This window comes from Paramormyrops kingsleyae, chromosome 17 (assembly GCF_048594095.1).
Source record: "Paramormyrops kingsleyae isolate MSU_618 chromosome 17, PKINGS_0.4, whole genome shotgun sequence".
Lineage (NCBI taxonomy): Eukaryota > Metazoa > Chordata > Actinopteri > Osteoglossiformes > Mormyridae > Paramormyrops > Paramormyrops kingsleyae.
Window position 1 is genome coordinate 8844063 of NC_132813.1, and position 25226 is coordinate 8869288.

General features: G+C 44.4%; 1 protein-coding gene across 1 annotated transcript in view; it reads left to right on the forward strand.

The window, feature by feature from the left end:
- Positions 1–14169, forward strand: part of ppp1r37 (protein phosphatase 1, regulatory subunit 37) — a 32631-nt gene extending 18462 nt beyond the window's left edge. The window contains exons 3-13 of the mRNA XM_072701094.1: positions 4372–4417; positions 5000–5100; positions 5758–5877; positions 6815–6965; positions 7322–7477; positions 7563–7675; positions 10299–10440; positions 10567–10733; positions 11236–12214; positions 12698–12805; positions 14131–14169. Coding sequence (XP_072557195.1) covers positions 4372–4417; positions 5000–5100; positions 5758–5877; positions 6815–6965; positions 7322–7477; positions 7563–7675; positions 10299–10440; positions 10567–10733; positions 11236–12214; positions 12698–12786 — 2064 coding nt within the window. The 3' untranslated portion in view covers positions 12787–12805; positions 14131–14169. The remainder of the gene's footprint in view (positions 1–4371; positions 4418–4999; positions 5101–5757; positions 5878–6814; positions 6966–7321; positions 7478–7562; positions 7676–10298; positions 10441–10566; positions 10734–11235; positions 12215–12697; positions 12806–14130) is intronic.
- The last annotated feature ends 11057 nt before the right edge of the window (positions 14170–25226 follow it).

Genomic DNA, 25226 nt, shown 5'->3' on the forward strand with positions numbered 1-25226 from the left:
TTGTTTCGCTTTAGCTGCTCATCTAAAAATATTGCTTCTGAGGCCTGAGTGCAGGAGGAGTCTTCAGGTTAAAGGAGTTTTGAAGGTGTGGTGATATGCCTGTCATTTAGCTGTCTGAGCCTCCAAATCTAGTCTACTGTAGCACTCAGATACACACCCATACTTGCCCTTTCAACACATTTGTGTGCTTGCAAGCTTAGCCAGAATGCTCAATGTCAAAAGGACCGTCTTTCTGAAAAGGTCTAATAACTCTAGACTCATTACTCTGAAACTACACCTATTCATTATTGCACGTAATTTCCATGCCAATTTGCACAATCTTTCCTCACCGATTATGTGATTAGTTGTATTTCATTGTCTGGATCTTAATGTCCATGTCTTTAAATGACATATTTATATTGTTTATTTGTGTCTGTTTATATTTTATTAGTTTCTCGTTTGCAATATGACTATCAAGAGGAGATATTTCTCCTTTGCATATGACCCCATGCATCATCATGTGTCTGAAGCTTACCGTGAAAGATACTTTAACTTTTGATTTTGATAAAACGTATGTGATAAGGTGCATTGATTTTTCTGTAACAAGTGACTAGTAGCTAAGTGGGACAGCTGTCTTGTTTACGTCTGGTTTAGTGCCACTGAGGTGAGTCAGGGAATCTTTCCAGTAGTAGACAGAAGTGTCCCTACTCCCCCCTCGGCAAGACAGCACAGAGAATCTGCATATTTTAGTTACGCAGCACTCATACGTCACCCATAAAAGCAGGTTTCCCTGCATGCTGAATGACTGGGAGCCAATGTAGAGAAATGTTTGTTTGCCATGTGCATGAAGGACAAGCAGATTTCTAGTGTAACAATGCCCCCCCCCCCCCCCCCCCCCCACTCTTTGTGGACACGGGACACCAGGGGGTTACTACAGACATCAACTGACTGCATCTTCTAATGCAAAAGTGCCCCGAGGAAGCTGCAGCTATCTCTGGTAACGGGAAGCAAAAATCCAACACGTCTGTGTGGAAAGATTCGTTGGACCTCTACCCTATTTGTGCTACTAGGACCAGAGAGGAGTACATTTCCACCAGGATTAGCTGACTGCAGTGAGCAGGACTTTCCCACTGTGTGGTTTTCACTGAGTCACGCTTAGAGAAACTGCCTTACAGTGAGACTTGTCAAGTGATGCGTAATAACCACAGGTGAGCGGCTTCACTTCTGAGACTATACTTAAGGTGCAGCCTTAACATGCAAAGAAAGAAGTCAAAATTAAAGCCCTCAGTTACGAAGTCTTGTAGTGTCTGGTAAGCTCATATGGGCTGTCACCCATAAAGGCGCTTTGTTTCGGTCCTTTAATAATAATAATAATAATAATAATAAGGATAGATACATACATACATACATACATACATACATACATACATACATACTTTATTGATCCCCATGGGGAAATTGTTGGGGCGCCTAGGGAGCTGGGGGGCACAGACATGCTGAGGCTGGGTTTTGAACCGGCGACCTTGTGATTACAGGTACACAGGCTTAGCCCACTGAGCCACACGCTGCCACAAATAGATTTCATTAAATCTATAGCATTAGAACTCACTGCTAATTACTTATGATGCAATTTTGCATTTTGAGTTAGAGGTAAAAAAAAATGATTATGGAACAGCTCTGTTTCCCTTAGATGTCTGATTGCCTTTTGCCTTTAGTCTTTTATGTAGCTGTCTGAACGGCTTGCGAGGCATGACGCTTTTCCACAGATGTGTGTTGAATGTGAGAGAGAGACGAACGAATTGCGGTCGCGGCAAACCTGCGTATTTAGCGGCACGACGTCACATTTGTAGGCTTCAAACTGGCACTCAGAAGCTGTTTCAATGCACACACATACAGCAGCTGACTGGTCAGGGGCAGCGATGTCCAGTCTTTCAGTCATTGGGTGTATCCGAAATCGCACACTTACACAGTACATACTGAATTTCATCAAAAGCCTACTACTCGACCGTTAATGCAGTGTGTACTATATGTATGCTTGAGAACAATATGCATGCACTCGGACACACTGCAGTTACCCCCTTGTGTATTAACTGACCCGGATGTTTACCAATGAGGTAGCTTGACCCCTGTGAAACTTAAAAACTATCAGTGAAAAAGTACATGAAATCATCTTGTGTAACTGGGTTTGTTTTCTGTGTAAAATTGTACATAGACAACACTACCTCTGCTATCTTTGCTGCTCCGGTGGCCTTGTGGAATAGCATAACATCCATTGTTTGCACACTGTAGTACGTCAGCCAGCTACCTTTTGCCTACTGTCTCATCCATCCTGAGAATTCGGATGTATTGCTCACATTGCATACTATTTCTCCTACTACATAGCAAACAGGTCTGCAATTCCAGACACGCCCACTGTCTCTGTTTTGCATCCAAACCAGGATTGTAAAAGAATGAGCAGCCCTTGTAGGCTGCCTGCAATGCCTTTGTTAGGGAACGTGTACACGTCAGCCATTTTGTGGAGCTTTTCATGCTCTAGCTGTCACAAATCCGGGCCTTTTGAGGGTTAAAAACAAACAAAAAAATATCACTATTCAGGAAATTTGTACTCAAACTCCCATCAGCCTCTGCAAAAGAATTACAGAAAAGCCTTTTTAGTACCTACTACAACAACAACAACAAATTTATTTTTGTATAGCGCATTATCACAACATTACATTGTCCCAAAGCGCTTTACAGCATCCCCACCCAAAGCCCCCAGTGAGTAAGCCATAGGCGACAGTGGCAAGGAAAAACTCCCGAGAAGGAAGAAACCTTGGGAGGGACCAGACTCAAAGGGGGAGCCCATCCTCCAGGGGGCAGCAGAGGGAGTCCTAACCCTAACCAGACTCAGAGGGGGAGCCCATCCTCCAGGGGCCGGCAGGGAGAGTCATATACAGTTGCCCCTAGATGGCAGCGCACATAGCGGAGCAACACTGTAGGGTAAAGGAAGCTGTCATCAGTTTGCTGCTCTCGGGGATGTACTTGGGCTCTGTGCAGCACCTGTGTGAGCTCGATGACGGTTTAGGTGGGATGCAGATGTCACCCTCTCTTAGCTAAGAGTCATACAAGTATTTTCAAAGCATTATGTAATGCTGACAAAGTTCTGCTGCTACATAGAATACTAGCCCACAGCATTTGAATTTGATCCTAGCCATGATCATTTTCATCCCCATTGGGTAATGTTTTCTTCCAGCGAAAGATAGGCATTGTATGAGAAAATGAAGTATTTTACATTTATATTAACTACCTAATCCAGCTACCAGTGCTGGCATGTTCGTCGTCATAATACCTGTTCACACCCAGTAATTGCTCCTCCGCTGTTCCTGGCACAGCGGCCTGCGTCATTCACTTGCTGGTTCTCGCCACTTTTTCCTGAGGCTACCTGCCACCTGCTGGTACCGTGCAGTTTAATCCCTTCGCATCTGGTTAATTACCCTGAAATAAATCATTTCAGCTAGTACTTTTGTATGCTCCCCCCAAGTCGCGTGCACACACACACACACACACACACACACACACACACACACGCTGGGGGTGGGGGAACTGCGATCGAGCCCACATGCTTCTCTGTGTGGGCATATTGTTGGATATAATCTGTTTTTTTCCCCCTGTTGGTATCAGCCATCCACCTACTCCTCTCTCAGCGAGTCCTGCCCCCAGGGCAAATTTTGAGGCTCTCTTGTTTGATCTGGAGCCGTAAAGGGGTCTAATGTCCCACTTCGTCTGTGTGGTCTGCCTCAGAAAAGCGAGTCTCTGTGATGGTCTGCAAAGTAACCAGTGAACTCTGACCTGCAGTAATTTCTGGCTTCTGGCAGCCCTTCTGAACCTCTCTTAGCTTCGTATTTGCCAGTCTCAGTTGACTTCTGGTGTTGGATCAAACACATTTCTGTGTTTGGTTAATTGAGTCGTGCTTGACTTCATGTGTATTATGTTTTTTACCCAGTGGTTTGTTAGTATTTTTCTTTTATAATCTGCCCTTGTTTTGCTGCGTTTATTGCCTGCGTATGCATGACGTTTACCACCACTTTCATGTAAAGACAAATCCCTGAGGTCTGAGGATTTGAAGCAGCTTGGTTTGTTTGTTATTCTAGCAGTCAGTCAGTTTTATAGAGTTTACCTCTGCAGGTGACCGAAGATGATCTTTAAAAACAGACAAAGCTGGCAAAGCTGGGAAATCTGAGGTTGTAGAAGCTCTGCCTAAATGTGTGACGTTAAAACACCAACAAGCCACATGCCCACATTACAGTTCTCAGAAGTGAGGCGTTGTGTATCTCGAGCCACTGTCTGTCTCTTGTGCAGAATACATGGTTTCCCACAGCAGTTTCAAAGTGACACTTTTCCGTTATGTTTTAGGAGCTCAAAGATTTGACTCAGAGGAATGACTGCTTGGACCTCAAAGGTGAGATTACATTTTACTTTTGTTTATCTGGTGAATCAGAGGCAGATAGTACAGATCATGTGTGGTTTCTGGGGTTTAGAGTTAGTTGCAGCTATGCACTTGCAAGCATAACAGGCCAGTTTTAGGAGGAACTTTTAATTAAAAAATAAGGTAACTTTACTTGTGGGGCCACAAATTATTTAGTAACTCGGTTACTACTCAAGTACAAATTGTGCACATAGTAACTGCATGAAATACATGAACTTTTGTGATTAATGACGAAAGAACATAAGCTCAGTTAGTGTCTGGTTAATTAACACCTTAAGTAAAATTGTACATTTTTTGTGCCCCTCGAGTAAAGTGTTACCAAAAATTAAATGTAAAAATGCGCATTTCTGTGCATATCTGTACCCTTTATTAATTCTGTTTCATTGTCTATATATTTCACTTTGAGTGCACCCAGGTAACAAGAAATTATATAAACTGCCTTTTTTTTTTGTTAAGAAGCACTTTTAGTAATGTCATTATAAAGAAAGGTTTATACTGTATTGATTTTCTAAGTTTGCCATGTGATGCTTATGAGCACTGACTCATCCCATCTAGGTGAGAAGCTGGACTACAAGGCTTGTGAGTCCCTGGAGGAGATTTTCAAGAGGGTGCAGTTCAAGCTAGTGGTCCTACAGCAGACCAACCTGGATGAAGATGTGAGTGCTTCGTCTTCTCAGACACCTACTGGGAGGCCTGTAGTACTGCGCCAACTTGTCAGATCCGAAACGCTTTGGTTTTTCATGTCTTGTTTATGCATTAATGCTTTACTGATACTAATTTCTCATCTGTCATACGTCATATGGACATAGGAGCTGGTCATGAGATTTTGCCCACAAAGCTGTTGTTTATCAACCTTAATCCTTCTATTAATTATGTGTGGTTTGTGTACAGAGAGTGGTCAGAGAGCTTTGTGCTGTCATCGACGGCTTTCGCCGTAGGTATCAGGAAGGGATGGCCACTCTTGCGGCCACATTGATCATCAAATTGGGTTGCGTGTTTCTACTTCGTCGTTTTGCGTGATCTGGGAGCGATTTGTTTAGTTATGTGCATAACCTCAGTCCCTGAAGAGATGACAGGCTGCCTTTGTGACACGGCTGCGAAAGAGCCTTTTTCCAGATGAACATGGAAAAATGACTAATCAGGACCATTTTCTGTGTTTATGACATGGCATAGCCCATACATCCCCTTAAAGATTTTGTTTGTGGGGGTTAAGGGGATTATAGGATGTTTCCCTGCAGTACCATGCTGTGTTAATTACAGGAATGTTCTCTGGTGCCGTCGCTCACAGAGTCTCGCTCGCCCCCCTTTTCCAGGGTGCCTCGGCTCTGTTTGACATGATCGAATACTACGAGTCGGCCACCCACCTCAACATTTCCTCCAACAAGCACATCGGCACGCGGGGCTGGCAGGCTGCTGCTCACATGATGAGAAAGGTGGGCCTCGGGGGACCTGCAGGGCGTGAAAATCTGCTTCTGTCCCAATGTTTGTGCGTGCGTGTGTGCGTGCTTTGGTAGCTCTCACTTTACACAAATCCTGAGTAGAATGAGTCATGAAATCCTGAGCATCTTTGTGTCGTTTGTCAGTATTCAGCTCTGTTCACAGAAACTAAAAATCCCAAATGGCAGCTGGGCCTTCAGGCCGGTTACTGATTTGCCGTTTATCTGTGGCAAATGCACAGCTCTCCAAGGTTCACCCGTCATGCCCTGTTATCCTCTATGGCTTCTGTCCTGATGAAGCAAGCCCTGTTTCAGCCCAGACGAGACAGATTTTGGGCATAATTCTATACATTTAAGACTGCTAACTAAACCAGCTCTTTATTAAAGGTGATCAATTTGTCAGCTCAGTCCTCTGATTTTCCTTTATTTTCCTGCTAAAGCTGCTCTGTATAGGTATACCATATATGCAACTTGAATACAAAATGCCGCAATCTGTTGCTCATGCCTGGTTGCTTTTATTTGTATTGAAGAGGAAAGAACAGAGATTTGTGCATCTATAGTCAGGGATGCACATAACTGGTATGCAAGTACGCATTCACCGCTAAAAGCGATACGTGCGGCAATCGATTGCTGTAACAGCGCAAATGCCTTTGTGCTGCTTTGACAAGAAATTACTGTGAATTTCAACCTTTGTACTGTGAATGAAATACGAGTTAGGAAGGTTAAGATGCATGATAATTTCTTGTCATATTAGAGCAAATGCACATAAACGCATTTGCACTGTTAGAGCAATCATTTGCTGCATGTTTCACTTTTAAAGGTGAATGGGTACTTGAGTACTTGCGTCCCTGTCAATAGTGATGTCAGAACACATGGGTGGGTTGAGTTTTAAACTGTGTACACGCCCCTCTTTTCACGCATGTCCTTCCCTTAGACGAGTTCCCTGCAGTACCTGGATGCCCGCGACATGCCGCTGCTGGACCATTCGGCACCATTTGTGGCCCGGGCACTGCGCATCAGCGGCAGCCTGGCGGTTCTGCACCTGGAGAATGCCGGCCTGTCCGGGCGGCCTCTCATGCTGCTGGGTGAGCCCCTGGTGGCCTGGGGAGGGGGATGGACTGTAAACATCATGGATCTGAGTGATCATCAGTGGTGTGATTCTTTATTCATGCTTAGAGCTCCACCTGCTGGTCACTTAGTGTATATTGATTTTTGAGTTGGACATAGAGTAAATGAGCTTGGTGTCAGTGCTGACAGGCTCTCAGCAGTTTGCCGATGCATAAAATGGCGGTCCAGATACATTTGTTGCTTCAGTTTATTTCTGTTAATTATAATTTCTTTTTTGTTTTAAAATATAAAAAAATGCAAGCAGTGGCATTTTCTTAAATGGTGGTCTGTTTAGTTTAGTATGACGATATTTAACCCCACATGCATCCCTCAGCCACAGCCCTGAAGATGAACATGAACCTCCGTGAGCTCTACCTGGCAGACAACAAGCTCAATGGCCTGCAGGACTCCGCTCAGCTGGGCAACCTGCTCAAGTTCAACTACAACATCCAAGTGCTAGACCTGCGCAACAACAACATAACGGACTCCGGTCTGTCTCTGTCTCTCTGGTCATGCATGGAAAAGCTGTCGCTGGCTCTTATCAGCCCTTTCATGTTTCTTGTTCCCCTGCATAGGTCTGGCATACTTGTGCGATGGACTTAAAGAACAAAGGAAGGGCCTGGTCACGCTGGTGCTGTGGAACAACCAGCTGACGCACAATGGCATGGGCTACCTGGCGGCCGCCCTGGTGAGCGCAGCCCCTCACACTCTATTACACAGACACACACTTGCTAATGTAGCGGCCGCTAGCCCTGCTCTCTCCATATTCCTTATACACACACGCTCTCTAGTGTAGCGGCCGCTAGCCCTGCTCTCTCCGTATACCTTATACACACACGCTCTCTAGTGTAGCGGCCGCTAGCCCTGCTCTCTCCGTATACCTTATACACACACGCTCGCTAGTGTAGCGGCCGCTAGCCCTGCTCTCTCCGTATACCTTATACACACACGCTCTCTAGTGTAGCGGCCGCTAGCCCTGCTCTCTCCGTATACCTTATACACACACGCTCGCTAGTGTAGCGGCCGCTAGCCCTGCTCTCTCCGTATACCTTATACACACACGCTCTCTAGTGTAGCGGCCGCTAGCCCTGCTCTCTCCGTATACCTTATACACACACGCTCTCTAGTGTAGCGGCCGCTAGCCCTGCTCTCTCCGTATACCTTATATACACACGCTCTCTAGTGTAGCGGCCGCTAGCCCTGCTCTCTCCATTCCTTATACACACACGCTCTCTAGTGTAGCGGCCGCTAGCCCTGCTCTCTCCGTATACCTTATACACACACGCTCTCTAGTGTAGCGGCCGCTAGCCCTGCTCTCTCCGTATACCTTATACACACACGCTCTCTAGTGTAGCGGCCGCTAGCCCTGCTCTCTCCATATTCCTTATACACACACGCTCTCTAGTGTAGCGGCCGCTAGCCCTGCTCTCTCCGTATACCTTATACACACACGCTCTCTAGTGTAGCGGCCGCTAGCCCTGCTCTCTCCGTATACCTTATACACACACGCTCTCTAGTGTAGCGGCCGCTAGCCCTGCTCTCTCCGTATACCTTATACACACACGCTCTCTAGTGTAGCGGCCGCTAGCCCTGCTCTCTCCGTATACCTTATACACACACGCTCTCTAGTGTAGCGGCCGCTAGCCCTGCTCTCTCCGTATACCTTATACACACACGCTCGCTAGTGTAGCGGCCGCTAGCCCTGCTCTCTCCGTATACCTTATACACACACGCTCGCTAGTGTAGCGGCCGCTAGCCCTGCTCTCTCCATATTCCTTATACACACACGCTCTCTAGTGTAGCGGCCGCTAGCCCTGCTCTCTCCGTATACCTTATACACACACGCTCTCTAGTGTAGCGGCCGCTAGCCCTGCTCTCTCCGTATACCTTATACACACACGCTCTCTAGTGTAGCGGCCGCTAGCCCTGCTCTCTCCGTATACCTTATACACACACGCTCTCTAGTGTAGCGGCCGCTAGCCCTGCTCTCTCCGTATACCTTATACACACACGCTCTCTAGTGTAGCGGCCGCTAGCCCTGCTCTCTCCGTATACCTTATACACACATGCTTGCTATTGTAGCAGTCGCTAGTACTACTCTGTCCATCTACCTTAACCTCACGCTAATGTAGTGGGCACTAATATATCTATCAGTCACCTTTCAAGCCTTTCTTGGCATTGTCCTGCATGAATATCATAACCTCTTTGAAACCTGCTGACTTCTTCTTATACCAGTGTCTGAAGAAGGTGTCTTCTAGAAATAGTCAGATCTTGTAGGTTTTACATCGTTTGCAAATCAGAAAGATCTGACACTGATAGTTGCAGCCCACATCATCTCTCCTCCACCACCTTATTGTTGCTTGAATAATGTGTCCAACCTCTGGTCCATCAAGAGTCTCTCTAATTTCATCTGTCCACAGAACCTTTCTAAAATCAGTCTTGAGACGTGTCCATGCCCATTCTTGATGTTTTAGCCTGTGTGCCTTATTGAGTGGAGGTCGTGTTTCAGTGACCTTGTGACCTTAACAGTGTCATGCACCACGCTGCACCTAGTTCTTTCAGAGAATTCCATTCAGGTTGCGGTTTTGAAAAATGTGGGTGTTTGTTGCTGAAGAGTTTCTGGAAGTTTTTGGCAGTTAATATGCATCACCTTTCTCTACATTCGTCTCTTTGGCTATCGGCCACAAAACACTTGATTGTATGGCGATCATGTGTTAAAAATGTATCAGTTTTGATTGTTTTGTATCCCCCCTAACTCTTTTGTTTAATTGTATGGTTCCTCTTTGTCCCTATTTAAATAGTAATAATAATTTGCTTAGCAATTTCACACATGGTAGTTATCTACAGATTTGTATTTTACTACAAAGTACTCAGACCAAACACTGAATAAGCTCCATTTTTGAACACTCCATTCATAACTGGAGATTAATCTGGACTGAAACTATTGATCGGAAGAGAAGGTACAAGTGCAATACACACTTGCCTAATAATTGTATACATGGTGTAATGAAAACATGCATCATGGGCTCAGAAGTATTCAGTGGTGGCAATTATAGAGAGGCATGGAAATGCAGACATTCCAGTGGACATTGACAGCCCTGGGTAATGAGCAGAAAACATCTGACGTCACCCCTGTCACGGAACATGACACTTTTGTGGCATGGAATGTGGAACTTCTTGTTCTGTTGTTGAGTTCTTGGTTGAAGGATGAAATGTCAAGTTTAATAAATTGGCAGTTACATTTAGAGCTGATGAATATGCAGAGGCTTAGGGTAACGGTGTCGTGACACGTTCTTGTTCCCTCCCTTCAGCCCTGCACACAGAGCCTGGAGACACTCAACCTCAACTACAACTCTGTGGGAAACGAGGGCATCCACAAGCTGAAGGATGGGCTGATCGGCAACCGCTCTGTGCTGTGCCTGTGCCTGGTTTCCACCAAGCTCTCCTGCGAGGGTCAGTAGCCCATCGGATGCTCCCGCCTCCGGCCTAGGGGGCTCCCATGTATGATGTGGCACGGCTTCACTTTATAACATGTTACTACCAGCACTGACTATATGGCCACTTTGCCCCCCTCCCCAGGTGCTGTGGCCCTGGCCGAGTTCATCGCCGAGAGTCTCCGGCTCCTGCGGCTGGATCTGCGGCAGAATGAGATCAAGACGGGAGGCCTGATGGCGCTCTCCCTGGCGCTCAAGGTCAACACCTCCCTGCTGCGTCTCGACCTGGACAGCGAGCCCAAGAAGGAAACGGTGAGGATGCGGAATGGGGGGGGGGGTTATGGAAGGGTATACACTAATGACTATTTTTCTATGGATTAATAGGAGATATTGTGGATAAACAAAGTAAAACGATGTTGGTGGTCTGGTGCTGCTTTTTGCTGATTAAAGTCTGACGTTTCTTTTGTAAATACTTTTCATTTTTATTTCATATGTGACTGGCGAGACTCGGGGTGCGAGTGTGACTCGAAGTGTGTGTGACTCGCAATGTGTATGTGACCAATGTGACTCAGGGTGAGACTCTGAGTGCAGGGCTGGGGTCCCTTCCCAGGTATTCTTGCCTTGTGTCCCCTGCCACCTTGCTATGGGTCTGTGATGGATGGATGGAAGGATGAAATTTGTCAGATTTGCAGCTCTTTGTCAGAAACATTGTCAGTTTGACTTTGTCTTTGTAAATAATATCAGGTGAAAGATGGTGTGCATTTATCATGTGGGGCAAAGTCGAAGCATAGATTTGCGCTTTATCCCGTTGCAGGTGAAGAGTTTCATTGAGACCCAGCGCAGCCTGCTGGCTGAGATCCAGAAAGGCTGCAATCATAACTTCTTCCTGGCCAAAGAGAAGAAGGAGAGTGAGCTGCAGATGCTGCACTCGGCCTCCATGCCGGAGATCGCCTCCATGCCGGAGATCGCCTCCACAGAGGACGAGCCAGGGGAGGACAGGCCGCCCGGTCCGGGGCCATCGGAGCAGCAGGAAGGTGTTTCTGAGGAAGACGAGGCCGCGGGAGTTATGGGGGAGGAGGAGACGGGTGTGGCCTCTGACAGTGAGGGGGGGCTGAGCGAGGGAGGAGAAACAGGCGTGGGCTTTGGGGACTCTGACTCGGATACGGACGAGGAGGACACCGTGCCGGGCGTCGAAGCCCAGGCTGCACAGAGGACTGCTGCCTCCTCAACCCCGGGAGAAACTCCGCCCACCCCCGTGCCTCCACCCCCGCCCACCTCCACCCCCGTAGAGGGCATCACCATCACGGAATCCCCCATGTCATCGCCGGGGGCCCCTCCTTCACCCCGTCGTTGCTTCTCGGTGTCGAGCCCGGGTAGGGGGCACAAGATTTTCATGGTGACCCGTGTAGAGAGCCCCCCCGAACAGCAGCAGCAACAGCTTCAGGTGGGGGTACCGCAGACGCAGCCCCCGCCCCCGCCCAAAGGGAAAGCTCCTGAGGAGCAGCCCTCTATGATGCCGGAGCAAGACACAGAGCCACAGCGGACCCAGGAAGGCAGTGCAGGGTCGCCCCCGACGCTAACCCAGGAGCCCACTCCGGATGTCCCAGGAGCGTGGCAAGAGGCGGCGCGGGCACAGGGGTGCCACCTGCTGGGCAATTGTGGCGCGGCAGCCGAAGTATGTTCCAAAGGTGAAGCAGCAGGAGCTGCTCTGCCCAATGGCCTCCGAGCCGAGTTTGCCCTGTGCCTGCCAGAGCCTGAGGAGCCCAAAGCAGGCAGCTGTGTGGCAGAACATGGTAAGTGTCGTCAGTCTGAGCATCTTACCCCTCTATCTCATTGGGAGGGGTCAGTCTGAGTTTCCCGCCCCTCTATTTCATTGGGAGGGGTCAGTCTGAGTTTCCCGCCCCTCTATCTCATTGGGAGGGGTCAGTCTGAGTTTCCCGCCCCTCTGTCTCATTGGGAGCGGTCAGTCTGAGCTTCTTACCCCTCTATCTCATTGGGAGGGTTCAGTCTGAGTTTCCCGCCCCTCTGTCTCATTGGGAGCGGTCAGTCTGAGCTTCTTACCCCTCTATCTCATTGGGAGGGTTCAGTCTGAGTTTCCCGTCCCTCTAGCTCATCGGGAGGGGTCAGTCTGAGCTTCCCACCGCTCTATCTCATTGGGAGGGGTCAGTCTGAGTTTCCCACCCCTCTATCTCATCGAAAGGGGTCAGTGAGTTTCCCTGCCCTCCACCACCTCAAAGCAATTTTATCCACGCTTTCCTACCCTCTTGTTTCTGCAGTGCGATCCAGCACCGGTCTGAGCAGTGGGCATGACTTGGAGGAGCTGCTGCGTGAGGCTAGCCTGGAGATGGGCAGGGAGGCGCCGTGATGCCCCGCTGGGTATGGAGGTAGTTACACTGCACAACTCTTTCATTCCTGCAAATGAGTATGCGAAGTTCCTCGAAATGTCTCATACTCAGTGTCTGTATTGGATTAATGACATGTTACTGACGTGATTTAAGTAAACTTTAAACGACTTTTTTTCTAGTCGGACAAACCCGTATAGAGAATGGTCTATCTGTCTAATCTATCTATTACTTATTTGTACCTATTTTTACTGTTGGTTTTTACACACTAGTCTGCAGCTGCAGGGAATAACCAGCAATGTATCGCTTTTGGAAGCCTTTACACACCCAGAGCTCTTGATTACTGCTTTCCGGGTCTCACTTCATGAACTTAACTAAAGCTGATTAACTGAAGGATTCCTTGTTTCACTGAGGCTGTTATTTAGGCAAAGCTTCTTGTATCAGCCTGGCGTTTTGCTGAAGTTGTCAATCTCGTCATTTTCTGCCTATTATGCCAGTTGCTGTACACATCCTCATTCCGTCTTCTCTGTTCTTTCCCTAGGGGGGGGGGGGGGGTCCTTCACAGTTGAGGAATAAAAAGTTGTCCTCACGACTTGACCGCTCAAGTTGTGCCTCCTTTTCCTCTTCCTCTGTCCCCCCAGAAGCCCCGACACGTTCTACTCTAAAAACTGAAAGTGCTAAAGATTTTATTCAAAAAATAATAATAATAATGACAAGAAATAGTTAAAAAGGAAAACGCAACAAAACAGTCAAGCCACAAAAAAAAATAAACGGTGAAGAAATGTTGCGAACACACAGCACCTTGATCTATCACTACAGCCCACTTCTCCGTAAAAGGCGATTTGGACGCTATGAGGTTAAGAGCGACACGGCGGATTGCCCGGGAGTCTGGCCGCTGTAACCAAAGATCCACAGAAAGCACGCAAGCGTGGGTCCTTTGCCTTCCTGCATGGGGCTCTCGGCTCTTGCCTGGGACACACACAGTGGATTCCCCTGCATCCCCCTAGTGGATTCCTGGTGATGTTGCTCTGCTGCAGGCAGAGGTCTGGCATGGGAAGGCAAATGCCATGGCTAAAAGCCTTTATTATCTAAAAGATTTATTATCTGTGTTTTGACTCATTCCTAAATTGTGGAATGGCTGCCCCCCCCAGCTATGCCTAGATTTTACAGAATGGCCATGATCTTCTACAGGCAAAATGAAAACGTCTAGGATGCCCTCAGAAGAAGTGCAGGATATCTGCAGGATGTTCTGCGTGACAGGTCCAGATGCCTGCATAAAGCAAGAAATTGCCATCAACAAAGAAGGAACTCCCCCGCCCCCCCAAGCATAACCTATTATAGATTTTTTTTTTTTTTTTTTTTTCCAGTTCAGATGGTCAACCTGAAACACAATGATCACAGAACAGGTGGGAGGCCAGTGGTGTCTTTAAGGACGCAGTGGTGACCAGCTGCTCTCTGCGACTCTTTCCGCCTCAATCCCCCCCCCCCCCCCCGTCTTCCACCACTAGGCCACCTCTTGCCATTGCCAACACGCTGACGGCTTGTGATGAGAGGGACGAAGCCGCCTGCAGATGTGCCCGTCTTTCGTCATTTTTGCTGCTTAAGGAATCACAGTTGTTTGTAATTATTTTTTAGCTTTATGAGACTGTGTGATTGTTTCCTCTCTACTTTTATTAGAAATTATTCCTCTCGGTTTTAATTTTTTTTTCTTGTTGTATATCTTTTGTTTCGGAAGAGAGTGACTTTTTTTTTTTGTTTGTTTTTTTTTTTTTATTATTATTCCCTCTCCCCCGTAAAGGGTTGTGAATAGGGAAGGGTGGGTGATTTGATTTGGTGGGGGGTCGTCTGCCTGGAAATGTGGAGATTATAAATTGGGTTTTTTTGGTTGGTGGGAGGGTGGGTGGGGTAGTCGCATGTGTTCATGTGATCACATGATCGGTCACATGACAGTAGCAAAGGGGACATGGCAAAATGCCGACAGCGTCCACCGATCGACACTACATTTTGTGCTGTGGACTGCCTGCAGTGGTGGGTTTTCTTCCGTCTTTGAGGAGGCGAGCACATTTCAGGGAAGAAAGAGAAAAGACGATACAGGCTGGACTTGATTAGACTGTCCCTTGCATGACGTGTATTCGTGCCGTGCAGGAAGTGGTCGGTTGCCATCAGCAGAAGCTGAGGGCACCATCTGCACTAAGTTTGTGTTCAGAAGACAGGTAAGAGTCCAGTCTTTCTCATCTATCGTCTTTTCGCTCTGGTAGCCAGGCAATGTAACTAATGTGTTTTGAGACAAGATGACTACCCTGGCAGCACATGGTACCCCACGATGCCTTAAGTCTGTGATTGAAATTTTGGCAGCGCTCTCCAAGAGGTCACAAGGTCATCATGTGCTGACAATTGTCTGATCTGATCAACAGCACTGTGTTGGCCCACTGTCTGTGAGGTGTTTTGGATGTCTTTTTTTTTTTTTTTTAAATGTTAAATTAATCAAATGTATTGGTAATTGCAAATATATGTATGGCAGACTGTCTCCAATAAATGCTTGTAAAGAGAATAAAGAAAACAAATCGGGTATGTTTCAAGTAACTCTCTGCACCGTCCTTACAGGTGTGTGTGTGCGTGACATTCACGGATTCACGGGTGCTGTGAGCTGACCTGCCGGCTGTAGACTTTGCTGGTCTCCCGGCAGCAATGGGCTATGTGTCTCTTGCCTCACCATTGCGAAGCAGATGCCATCTGTGTCAGCTGATCATTGTTGATCACATGATTTTGCTGTGAGATCCCAGATGAGTCGCGTTAGGTTGGTTTCATGGAAAAGTCGGCGAGGCCCCTTCCACTGTAACCGATGCTGGACGACTGTGGCGTCTGATCTTGTGATGAGGATGTTTGGCAAAGATGGCACTCCGACAATCAGTTCTGGCCTGGCAGAAGTTTCTGTAGGCTGGGGGTACAGGTCTTACAAGATGTGGCATTATTAGCCTGCATATGGCCCAGCTGAGACAAGGACTGAACATTAGGGGGCAGCATGAGTTTGAATTTCCCATAACATTTTTCCCTGTTTCTTTACACTGTTCATTTGCTAATCAGGATTATCTGGTTGCCGTGGCTACACTTGTATTGGCTGCCCTTGGTCATACCTGTATTCAGGGTTGGATTTTACCTCTCCTTCGTTAGGCAGAACCCCCCCCCCCCCCCAAACCAAAGAAAATCCTAGTAATAGTTTTATGTGCACCTCTGGTGCTGACTGTATGTTTGGTTCTGCGTTTCTAGCAGAAAACTTAGGAAACAAGCTCAAAGTACTGGATATCTTAGAAAAATGTAATTCCATTTTTCATCGCTGGCACTTGTCCTGTGCTTTCCAGTGGTTTCCTGTGTTCCTGGACTAAAGCGTTCATGTCACTAGCCTGTTGGGTAGCTTCCAATTTCAGATGCAGAACTGGCACTGGAAGAATTCCAGGGTCAAAGGCTGGCGTTAATCTGCAAATCGTACTGAAGCCCATTTCCACAAGAGGGCACCGTTGTGGCCCACATATTTAACACACATGGCACTTACTGAAAACCTGTGTCAAGTTCTGTTCAGAGCTGGAGTGGAAATGAGATACTCATGCTCGGTGAAAGATAAAAACTAAGATTTAAGTGCTGATTGCTGGGGGAAAAAAAAAAAGTTGGAAAGCACACAAAGCATCTGTTGTCTCTATTACAGCAAAGTTGCACTAAAGCCGTCAGTACAGTGAAGGGAAATCTGCAGTATGGAATCTGACCTTAAGGCAATGATGTCAGGAAGGTGTGGGTGACCTATTTGATACATAAATGAGTGGACTTTGTGATTAGGCAAATCTGAGATTGCTGAATGGAGTCATTTTGGCTTTATACCAGTGTCATCTGGTGCCCCCCTGCTTCTGCTGTGAGTTTGCAGTCATTTGTTCTGAGGAGGATGGACAGAGAAGCAATGCAGCGAGTGAACTCTGGCTTCCTGACCTTCTGTCCCGTCTCATTGCTACGTGTAATCCAGTCCAACGTGACAAGCTGGCCTGGCTTTGACCTGCCATATGCTGCATATCCTGCTGTACCTGTGCATAGCCTCCAAAACAGTCATGGGAAACGGAACAGATGTCCAATGGTCTTCCTGGAAACTGGATTATGACTTGTGGTTTTCTTTCCCTGCTGAAATTTGCTCACTGTTGATTGGTTTTTCCTGGCACCCTTCCGGAGAATGTCCCATCACACGGCTGTGTGGGTGGCAGTCAACTGAACGGATGCAAGACGACAAAGAATCTGATTTGGCACAAAAATAGCCATTTGTGACCTTTGCTGCACTTCCTACCCCGTATCTGCAGGAACTTCATATAAAGAGCAATGGATTCTGCCATGAAACTAAACTTTGAACTTGTTGCTATGCAAGTCTGTTCCAGATGAGAAACAAGTTAAAAAGAATTCATTGGGATTTAAGTTGAACTTTAAGTGCATGGAAAATGTAACGTGATGGCAAATTTTAGAACAAACTGGTATTTCAGAAATTTGTATTTTTATTCACAATAGGTCAACTGTTCCTGGAAGTCTTTTCATTTGATTTTATGGCAATGATTTCTGCTGGTATTTGTTATAGCTAGCCCTTGTCTGACTCGTAATCATATGGGAAGCAATTTGGCCATGTCATTATGGGAACTGGTTAACTTTCCACCAAAAGGCACCATTAAAACTGATGTCTGAGTGTCTTAGAAGGTGCCTTTGTAAGTCTGTGTCATGCGTGTAAAGTCGAGCACTACTGCCTTCTTTATGTCTAATCCAATGTTCATTATGTGTCTCTTATTTATGATTTTTGTCTTTTGGGTGACAATACTCTGCCTTGTTTTCTTTGGGATAGTTCAACTGTGGGAACAATGACAAAGTTTTAGAAGCCACCGAGAGAGACGTTTTAATATATTTCACTGTTTATTAGAAAACTGGCTTTACCCAGGTTGGTGGCAGTTTCTTGACATTATATTAAAAAAATACAATTTAAGAGGTGTGTTTACTGCATTTATGCATTTACTGTATAATCTTGGTTTAAATAAAGGGTTTCCTAATTTCTTGGGGGTTTCACTCTTTGTGGTTTCATTTATAATATTTGTATCTCTTATGCAGCCATGCTTTTTTTGGGGGCAGTATGACCAATTGTTTTGATTGCATAATTTAGCAGTATTCAAGCTTATGCTGCATTAAAATGCGAGAGCTCAGGGGAACAGTTAGCGGCAGTGGTTCATCCACCTTCCATCTTCTTATCTGGTACAGTACACTGGGCCTGAAACTGGACGTAATGCAGGGAACATATGGACAGGGCGGTAGAACAGTAATACAACTTTTATTGGCCTGGCTTCTGCTGCTTCTGGCGTGGGTTTGACGAACTCTCTACATTCCTGCTGCTGGAAACAACCTTTCCGGCCTGAAGCCACCCTTGGCAGGAGATGCGGGACGTGCACCCGGCTTTTTCCCTGTCCCTCCTGAGATGGGAATGTTGAGAATTTAACGGGAGTGCCTCTGTCTCCCTGTTCCAGGCTTCTGGCATTTTTGCATAGTGACGTGGGTGTCTCGGATTTGTGGGTTTACATTGGCCTGCCCACAAGAGGAAACGCCACAACGGCTGTCTGCAGTACAGTGTTATGTTATGGGAAAGTTCATTTTGAGATGATGCGTGTCGGTAAATAGCTCTATTGGCACCATGTCATGCATGGAGGTAAAAGAGGCAGTCTAACAATCCAGGGCCTAATCATTTATTCTTTTGGATCCTTTCTGTCTCTGGCTCTTGTCCCTCACCTCAGATGCTGACAGATAAATTAATGACCTGCTGCAGAGGATTTTGCCAGGGTAGTGTAATAGCTATTATTTGTTTATTTTTTCTTGGCCGATGAATGTTATTTGATAAAGATGTATGTTCATCTGTAGGGCTGGGTATCTCCACAACTTTCCTGAGTCTATTCAATTCTAATTCAATAGGTCCCCATTTGATTTAATTGCATATTCAGTTTGATTAGTGATATTTCAGTTACGATACCAATTTTGCTTGGACAGGAAAGAGATTTTGAGAACTAATGCACTGGTTCATTATTAAAAATATTAATATGTGCATTATGAATTGGCTCCAAAGCAGCTGCATTAATAAACTTTATTTGACATGACCAATAAGTTTCGTATCATACGTTTTTGCAGGTTGCACATCGGAGTGATGTCTCATTAAATGGTTTTGGAGATCTGTGGTGTTTATACAGCATTTTGCCTCCATTTTCCACATTTTACATACTGCTTTGCTTTTTGTCCGGCTCTTCACTGTCTACATATATCTGAAATCTGAAATACATCCAAATATCGGCCTTTAGGCTTGACGGAACCTTAAGTGGAGCAGCTCCCACCGAATTGATCTCTTTTTGTTGCCAGATCTCGTTGCGAGAAGCTGGCAATGCGAGAGTTGAAGCTTCTCACATCCACAAGAAAAGGCCATAAACTGTAGAAGGCATATAATAAAAATCGATCTTGGGATTTTATGAATCGATTTCTGAATGAAGAGCTTTTTTTTTTTTTTACTCCCTGTTTGTCTATACTGTACGTGCCTTGCAGCTGTGTGCACAAGAATTTGTACAGCTGTGACCTTAAGTATGTCCTTTGGATAATATAACCAGCATAAACAAGATACAGAGGTAATGTTATATTAATCTAATTTAAATTCCCAGGGATGCAATATTTCAGTGTTAAGGAAAAGTGAACATGAGGTGGATGGGGTGCATGTGTTCCAGACCTCCTGGTGAACTGCTAACCAACTGAGGAGGCCCCAATTGTGTGTGTGAATGGAAGAGTATGATTTTTGTGTGTATATATTTTGCTCAGCATTCAAAATTCTACTTTGGCACATTACTTTGTGTTTATGTATAGATGATGTCATGAATTGTGCTGTGTTCTTGCTAAACTAGCAGAAACTGTAGACAGAGTAATGTTTATCCCACATTGATGCTCTATTAATGGAAACAGAAATCATTGATGGAGTTGAGCATTTTGACCCACCAGAAGGTCAAAGTTCTTAACCAGGCCCAGGTATGCACCAGGACTTTTAATATTATTAGAATATCTTTCAATCAGTCTTTACTCATTGTTCATCTAACATGGTGATGATGATTATTGATGATGGCTCTAATTCTTTGAGTTCTTCTTTTGCAATGAAGATTTCATTGACATGTAAGTGAAAAGCTTATGGTAAATGTCTCGGGTTGGGGGGGTGTTGTGTTTTTTTATTGGTTTCACTGATTCGTGGGAATTTGGATAAAACAGGTTTTAATTCTGAAAAAAAGTTACTTAAATGACAAAATCTGAAGGTATATCATTATAGACCAAGGTCTTGGCTGTTCAGCAATGTACCGGTGCAACCTCCTCATTTTGTATTTTTTTCCCCATAAAATAGGTTTTTTTCAGTTATTACTTTGTTTTTGTCAACTCCATCAGACACAATAAAAGCAAATTTTTTTTTTATTTATTTGGTCTAATATGTATTTAGAGTTTTAAAATCATTATCTGGCATCCTTAGTACACATATATGCTATTAAATGTTGAATATTCACTTTTGTTCATAATAGTGAACTGAGAGAGAGAGGGACGGCACACCTCACCCCCTAGGGTTGGACAATATGGAAGAAATATAGGGGGAATTACATCAATCAAAAATACAAACGAGGTTAATGAAACATTGCAGGTCATATTGGCGTTTATTGTGATCAACAATTATATTCTAGCCTCCATTGAGGACCATTTGAAGGTTTTTGTCACCACTGTCAGACAGAAAACCTGACAGTGGGTGACGTCTGACAGTGGTGACAAAAACCTACTCTTTCACATGATATGCATGAGTTGTTCACATTAGCCATTTTGTTTCCCCTCTGTTGCTAGCTACTTCAGACCTCTTTGTAAAAAGTATACATTCGTGTCATCTAATCTAATATTTTACAGGAATATGTGGGACACATTTTGAGCAACCACAAAGTAATAGTAAATATTAAATATTTAATAGTAAATATTTTTCAAAACTCAGTTTATAATTTTAATACATATTGCAATGTGCTTTTTCATGTGGTAAAGATATTATTTAATTCAATTATTACTTTTTTGTTTTTTAATCAAGTTGAAATGATTATCTCCTATCTGAGGACAACTGATTTTGTAGGCAATGGGCCAGCATATAATCGTTAAATTAATAAAAATAAAAAATAAGCCTATAAATAAAACCTTACATATGTGCAAAGGACCCCCTAATTATAACCTTGGTTCTTTCTATTCGTGAAAATGTCATAAATTTCCAACAGATTGAGCAGTTTTCTTAGTTTTTGCCTAAATTTCAAGAATCGGTGGTTTATTTAAGTAATTATTATTGTTTTTTTTTTTTTTTTTTTTGAAGTTTTAATTGTTTTGGCAGGGCATGGCAAAGTCTATTAATGAGTCTATTATAGTTATAGTAGTTATAACTATAATAACTGTAGTTATAAGCTATTAATGAGTCGAGAGATTCCTCTCTCAGAGCTGCATGCTCAGCCCATTAAAATGTCAAAGCGTGTCAGACTACCTCAGAAGTGGCTGAGAGACCTGACTCCAGAGGGTTAAGCCCTGGGAAATAACAGGCGATGGGATGACCAACGACACCTGCTGGCTAAACAGGGAAATGACACATCGACCAGAGCAGGACATGGATTGATCCTGACAGTTAATAATGTGTTGTCAGAATTTGTCATTGTACAACAATTGCAAGCAGTTGTTCTTTGTGCAGTTTTTCTTTTTGGAAAATCTTGAAAACGAGCCCCACAAGGCTGCACATGAGGTTCATGGAAATTGGGTGGGTGGAATGTTAGCATTTTCCTTGTTTATGTCTAATGTTCAGCTGAGTCCAATTTGCACATTCTTAGGCAACAAGAATTTGGAATATTTCTTGAATCATAGTTTAGTGTTTAGATAGAAGTTTCAGCCAAGTATTCTGTATACCTATGAGTCTTTTGATGGCCTTAAGAATACTGGGGTTGAAGAATGTTTGTCATTCAACCCTAATTAAAAATGAACTAGCATTCATTTAACCACAAATATTTGTGTGTACATTTTGTGGAATCTTGTTAAATATCTGAATAAACATTGTTTGCTAGTCAGACAAAAAGCCCAGCTAAACAACAAACTTGATTCTTTTGCATATTTGTTTTATTTGTGTGCTTTAAAAAACAGGCACTACCAGTGAAACGTTTTTGCACACCGCAGGTTTTTACCACTTATTTTATAACCTGCAGATTTTTTATTCTTGTTAAAAATCGGAAAGTTCTCTATAAATGAGAATATAAGTCAAATAAAACAAGTTTCCTTTATAACATGGAAAGAGTATGTAACACTGCATGTCTGACATCCTATTAACTGGTTGTGTGGTGATGGCAGAGTCAAATTCTAGGCTGTCCTTTAACTTTAAATGCACTAGTTGACAGTTTCATCCCATGAAACAGAGCAGTATTTAATGTCCCTTGTGGAAAAAATGCCTCGAGTTTTCATGGAGTGAACTGCTAAGAACTGTCTCACTCACGCGTGCCGCACGCGCGCATCTCTGTCTCACTCACGTGTTAGCTGTCCTTGTGACTGTGTAATCTTGCGTTGGGTAAGCAACGGCGTGGATGAGCATCATGTCATGTACGTTTTACTGTTTTTTTTTTTTGGAACCTCTTGTTCAGTGTACCTGGAGATTGCTTATAATTATTGGCTTATATCAGGAATTAATCTAACTTGTAAGAATGAGAACAATATCGGCCATAGACAGGGCTGAATCAGGGGAGGGGGGAGTAGGAGTCAGGCTTCAGCCACCCTGTGTTTCATCTCACCCCATTTAGAGATTTGCCCCCCCCCCCCCCCCCCAAAAGGTCAAATCCTAGAATCACCCCAGATATCAACACCCCAGTATCTGCATCGGTCTTCATTAATGCTGCGGCCACATTTAATCCTAAAGGTTCAACAATGGTTAAAAAGGAAAAGGATATCCACAGGTAGAGCTGTGTTTTCCCGGATGCTCATCTAACATTAAAAAAGTAACGGATATTGGCATACAGCTAGAGCTATATTTTGCCAAACAATGGTATTTCAATTTCCCTTCCCCTTAGGCCGGCTGCCAGCCACCGATTGCTTTTATCGGAAAAAGGTGAACTTACAGTAAGAGTCCAAAACTAATTGGATCGTCAAAAATCTCAAACAAGCCCATTCATGATGTTTACTGATGATCTAATTTGGCTCAACATTCCAAATGAAATGTTGTTTTGTTCCTAGGAACTCATGGATGTTTGAGGCTACATCCAGGTATCGTTGCACCCGTATTTTTCTCCACTCTGTTTTCACAGCAAAATAGATTATTTCCGATAAAAAAAATAAGGCTAAGGATAAGCTATCACATCTTTCGTTAGACGTCTTTCAAGGAATATGCATAACTGTTGTTGTCATTGTGTTTCCAGGTGCAGGATACAAAGATCATTTTTCCAAAGTTAGGTCTCTCACAGATACTCAACATGTTCTCAGCAGTCATTGTTCTGTAAAGAATATAATTGTGTTATATTGAGGTTGCAGTGGGGACCCATTAGGAGGGAACACACAGGGGCTGGTTTCCTGTTTGGTTCTGCAGTAAAGCATGTGAATGTGACTCTGCTCTCCATCTATTTCTTTTGAGTCATAATTACCCTATACTTACCCGTTTGGTGACAACATAACAGTCATCATGATGTAACAGAAAATGGGATGCATTGGACCCGTTGGTCCAAGGCCCATTTACAATGCTCGCGTGCCCATTGTAGGCATTATTAACAGAGAACAGTTGTGTGGGCATTTTGACTGGGTTACATCTACATAGCCCAATATGTTGCAGGGACTGATGCCCTGCTTGTTGTGACACATCACTCCCGTGACAGTCATTAAAAATTTGTTTGTGGTTTCTGCCACAGCTGCCCTTTTGTTGGTTGGTACCAGATAAGATTCACATTTTGCATCGATGAGTCTTGGCTACCCAACACCCTGGTGGTGGATTGTAGTTTTATTGTCAATGTACTAGTCTCAGGAGGTACTCAACTAAGTGTGAGAACCCCACAGGCCTTGCAATTTCAGAGACGCTCTGACCCTGTCTTCCGGCCATAACGATTTGGCCCTTACCAGAGTCACTTGGGTCTGTGCCCCTGCTCATCTCTTCTGCATTCAATACGTCGACAATGAATGCCAAATGTTGTCTTACCATCTATTATAGTAATTCTGGTAACGCTTTACTTGAGGTCATGTTTTTAGTCATTTATAAACATATTCATAACAAATAATGCATTCATAAATCATTATAAACATGGCTGTAAATACACTGCTCAAAAAATTAAAGGAACACTTTTTAATCAGAGTATAGCATCAAGTCAGTTAAACCTCTGGGATTTTGATCTGGTCAGTTAAGTAGCAGAGGGGGTTGTTAATCAGTTTCAGCTGCTTTGGTGTTAATGAAATTAACAACAGGTGCACTAGAGGGGCAATAATGAGACGACCCCCAAAACAGGAATGCTTTAACAGGTGGGGGCCAATGACATTTCCCCCCCTCATCTTTTCTGACAGTTTCTTCACTAGTTTTGCATTTGGCTACAGTCAGTGTCACACCCTACAGAGGTTGCACAGGTAGTCTGACTCCTCCAGGATGGTGCATCAATATGTGTCATTGCCAGAAGGTTTGCTGTGTCTCCCTGCACAGTCTCCAGGGCATGGAGGAGATTCCAGGAGACAGACAGTTACTCAGGGAGAGCTGGAGAGGGCCGTAGAAGGTCCTTAACCCTCTGGAGTCTGAGGTCTCTCAGCCACTTTTGAGGTAGTCTGACATGCCTTGAAATTATAAAATATTTCACCTATCTAAAAAACATTTATCCCAAAGTGTTACATGTGCTTTTATTCAGCACAAACTCAGCACCAATAATGAGACCACTTAGAATGTTATTCTATTTTTTCTTAAAATCAACTTTAAACATATACTTTTCAAAAACCTATTTTCAGACATGCTGTGAAATTGTAAAAAACAAAAAAAAAAACAAAACAAACACATTATAAACATTTCTAGCCAAGACTTTTGAGCTCTGAAGCTTATAGACACAGGAATTGGCTACACATAGGTGAGTGAGACATTCTGAAATTTTATGTGGTTTGATTACTAAAGTGTTAGAATTTTGGAGTGAGACTCTTTTTTTTTTCCCCAAAGTCAGTGGCCTGCACAATGAATACTGATGAGATAGATGTCCCCACACCTGTAGTACGGTAATTTGTATACTGTCAATGGCCCATCAGTCTGGAATATCACTGACCCCACACCCATCACTTTGAAGGCAGTTTGAAACGCAAGAAAAGTAACAACATGCAGACTTACTCTATGCAGAGTTAACGGAAATAAAATAATTCACTTGTAATTAACCCTCTGGTGACGAGGGCA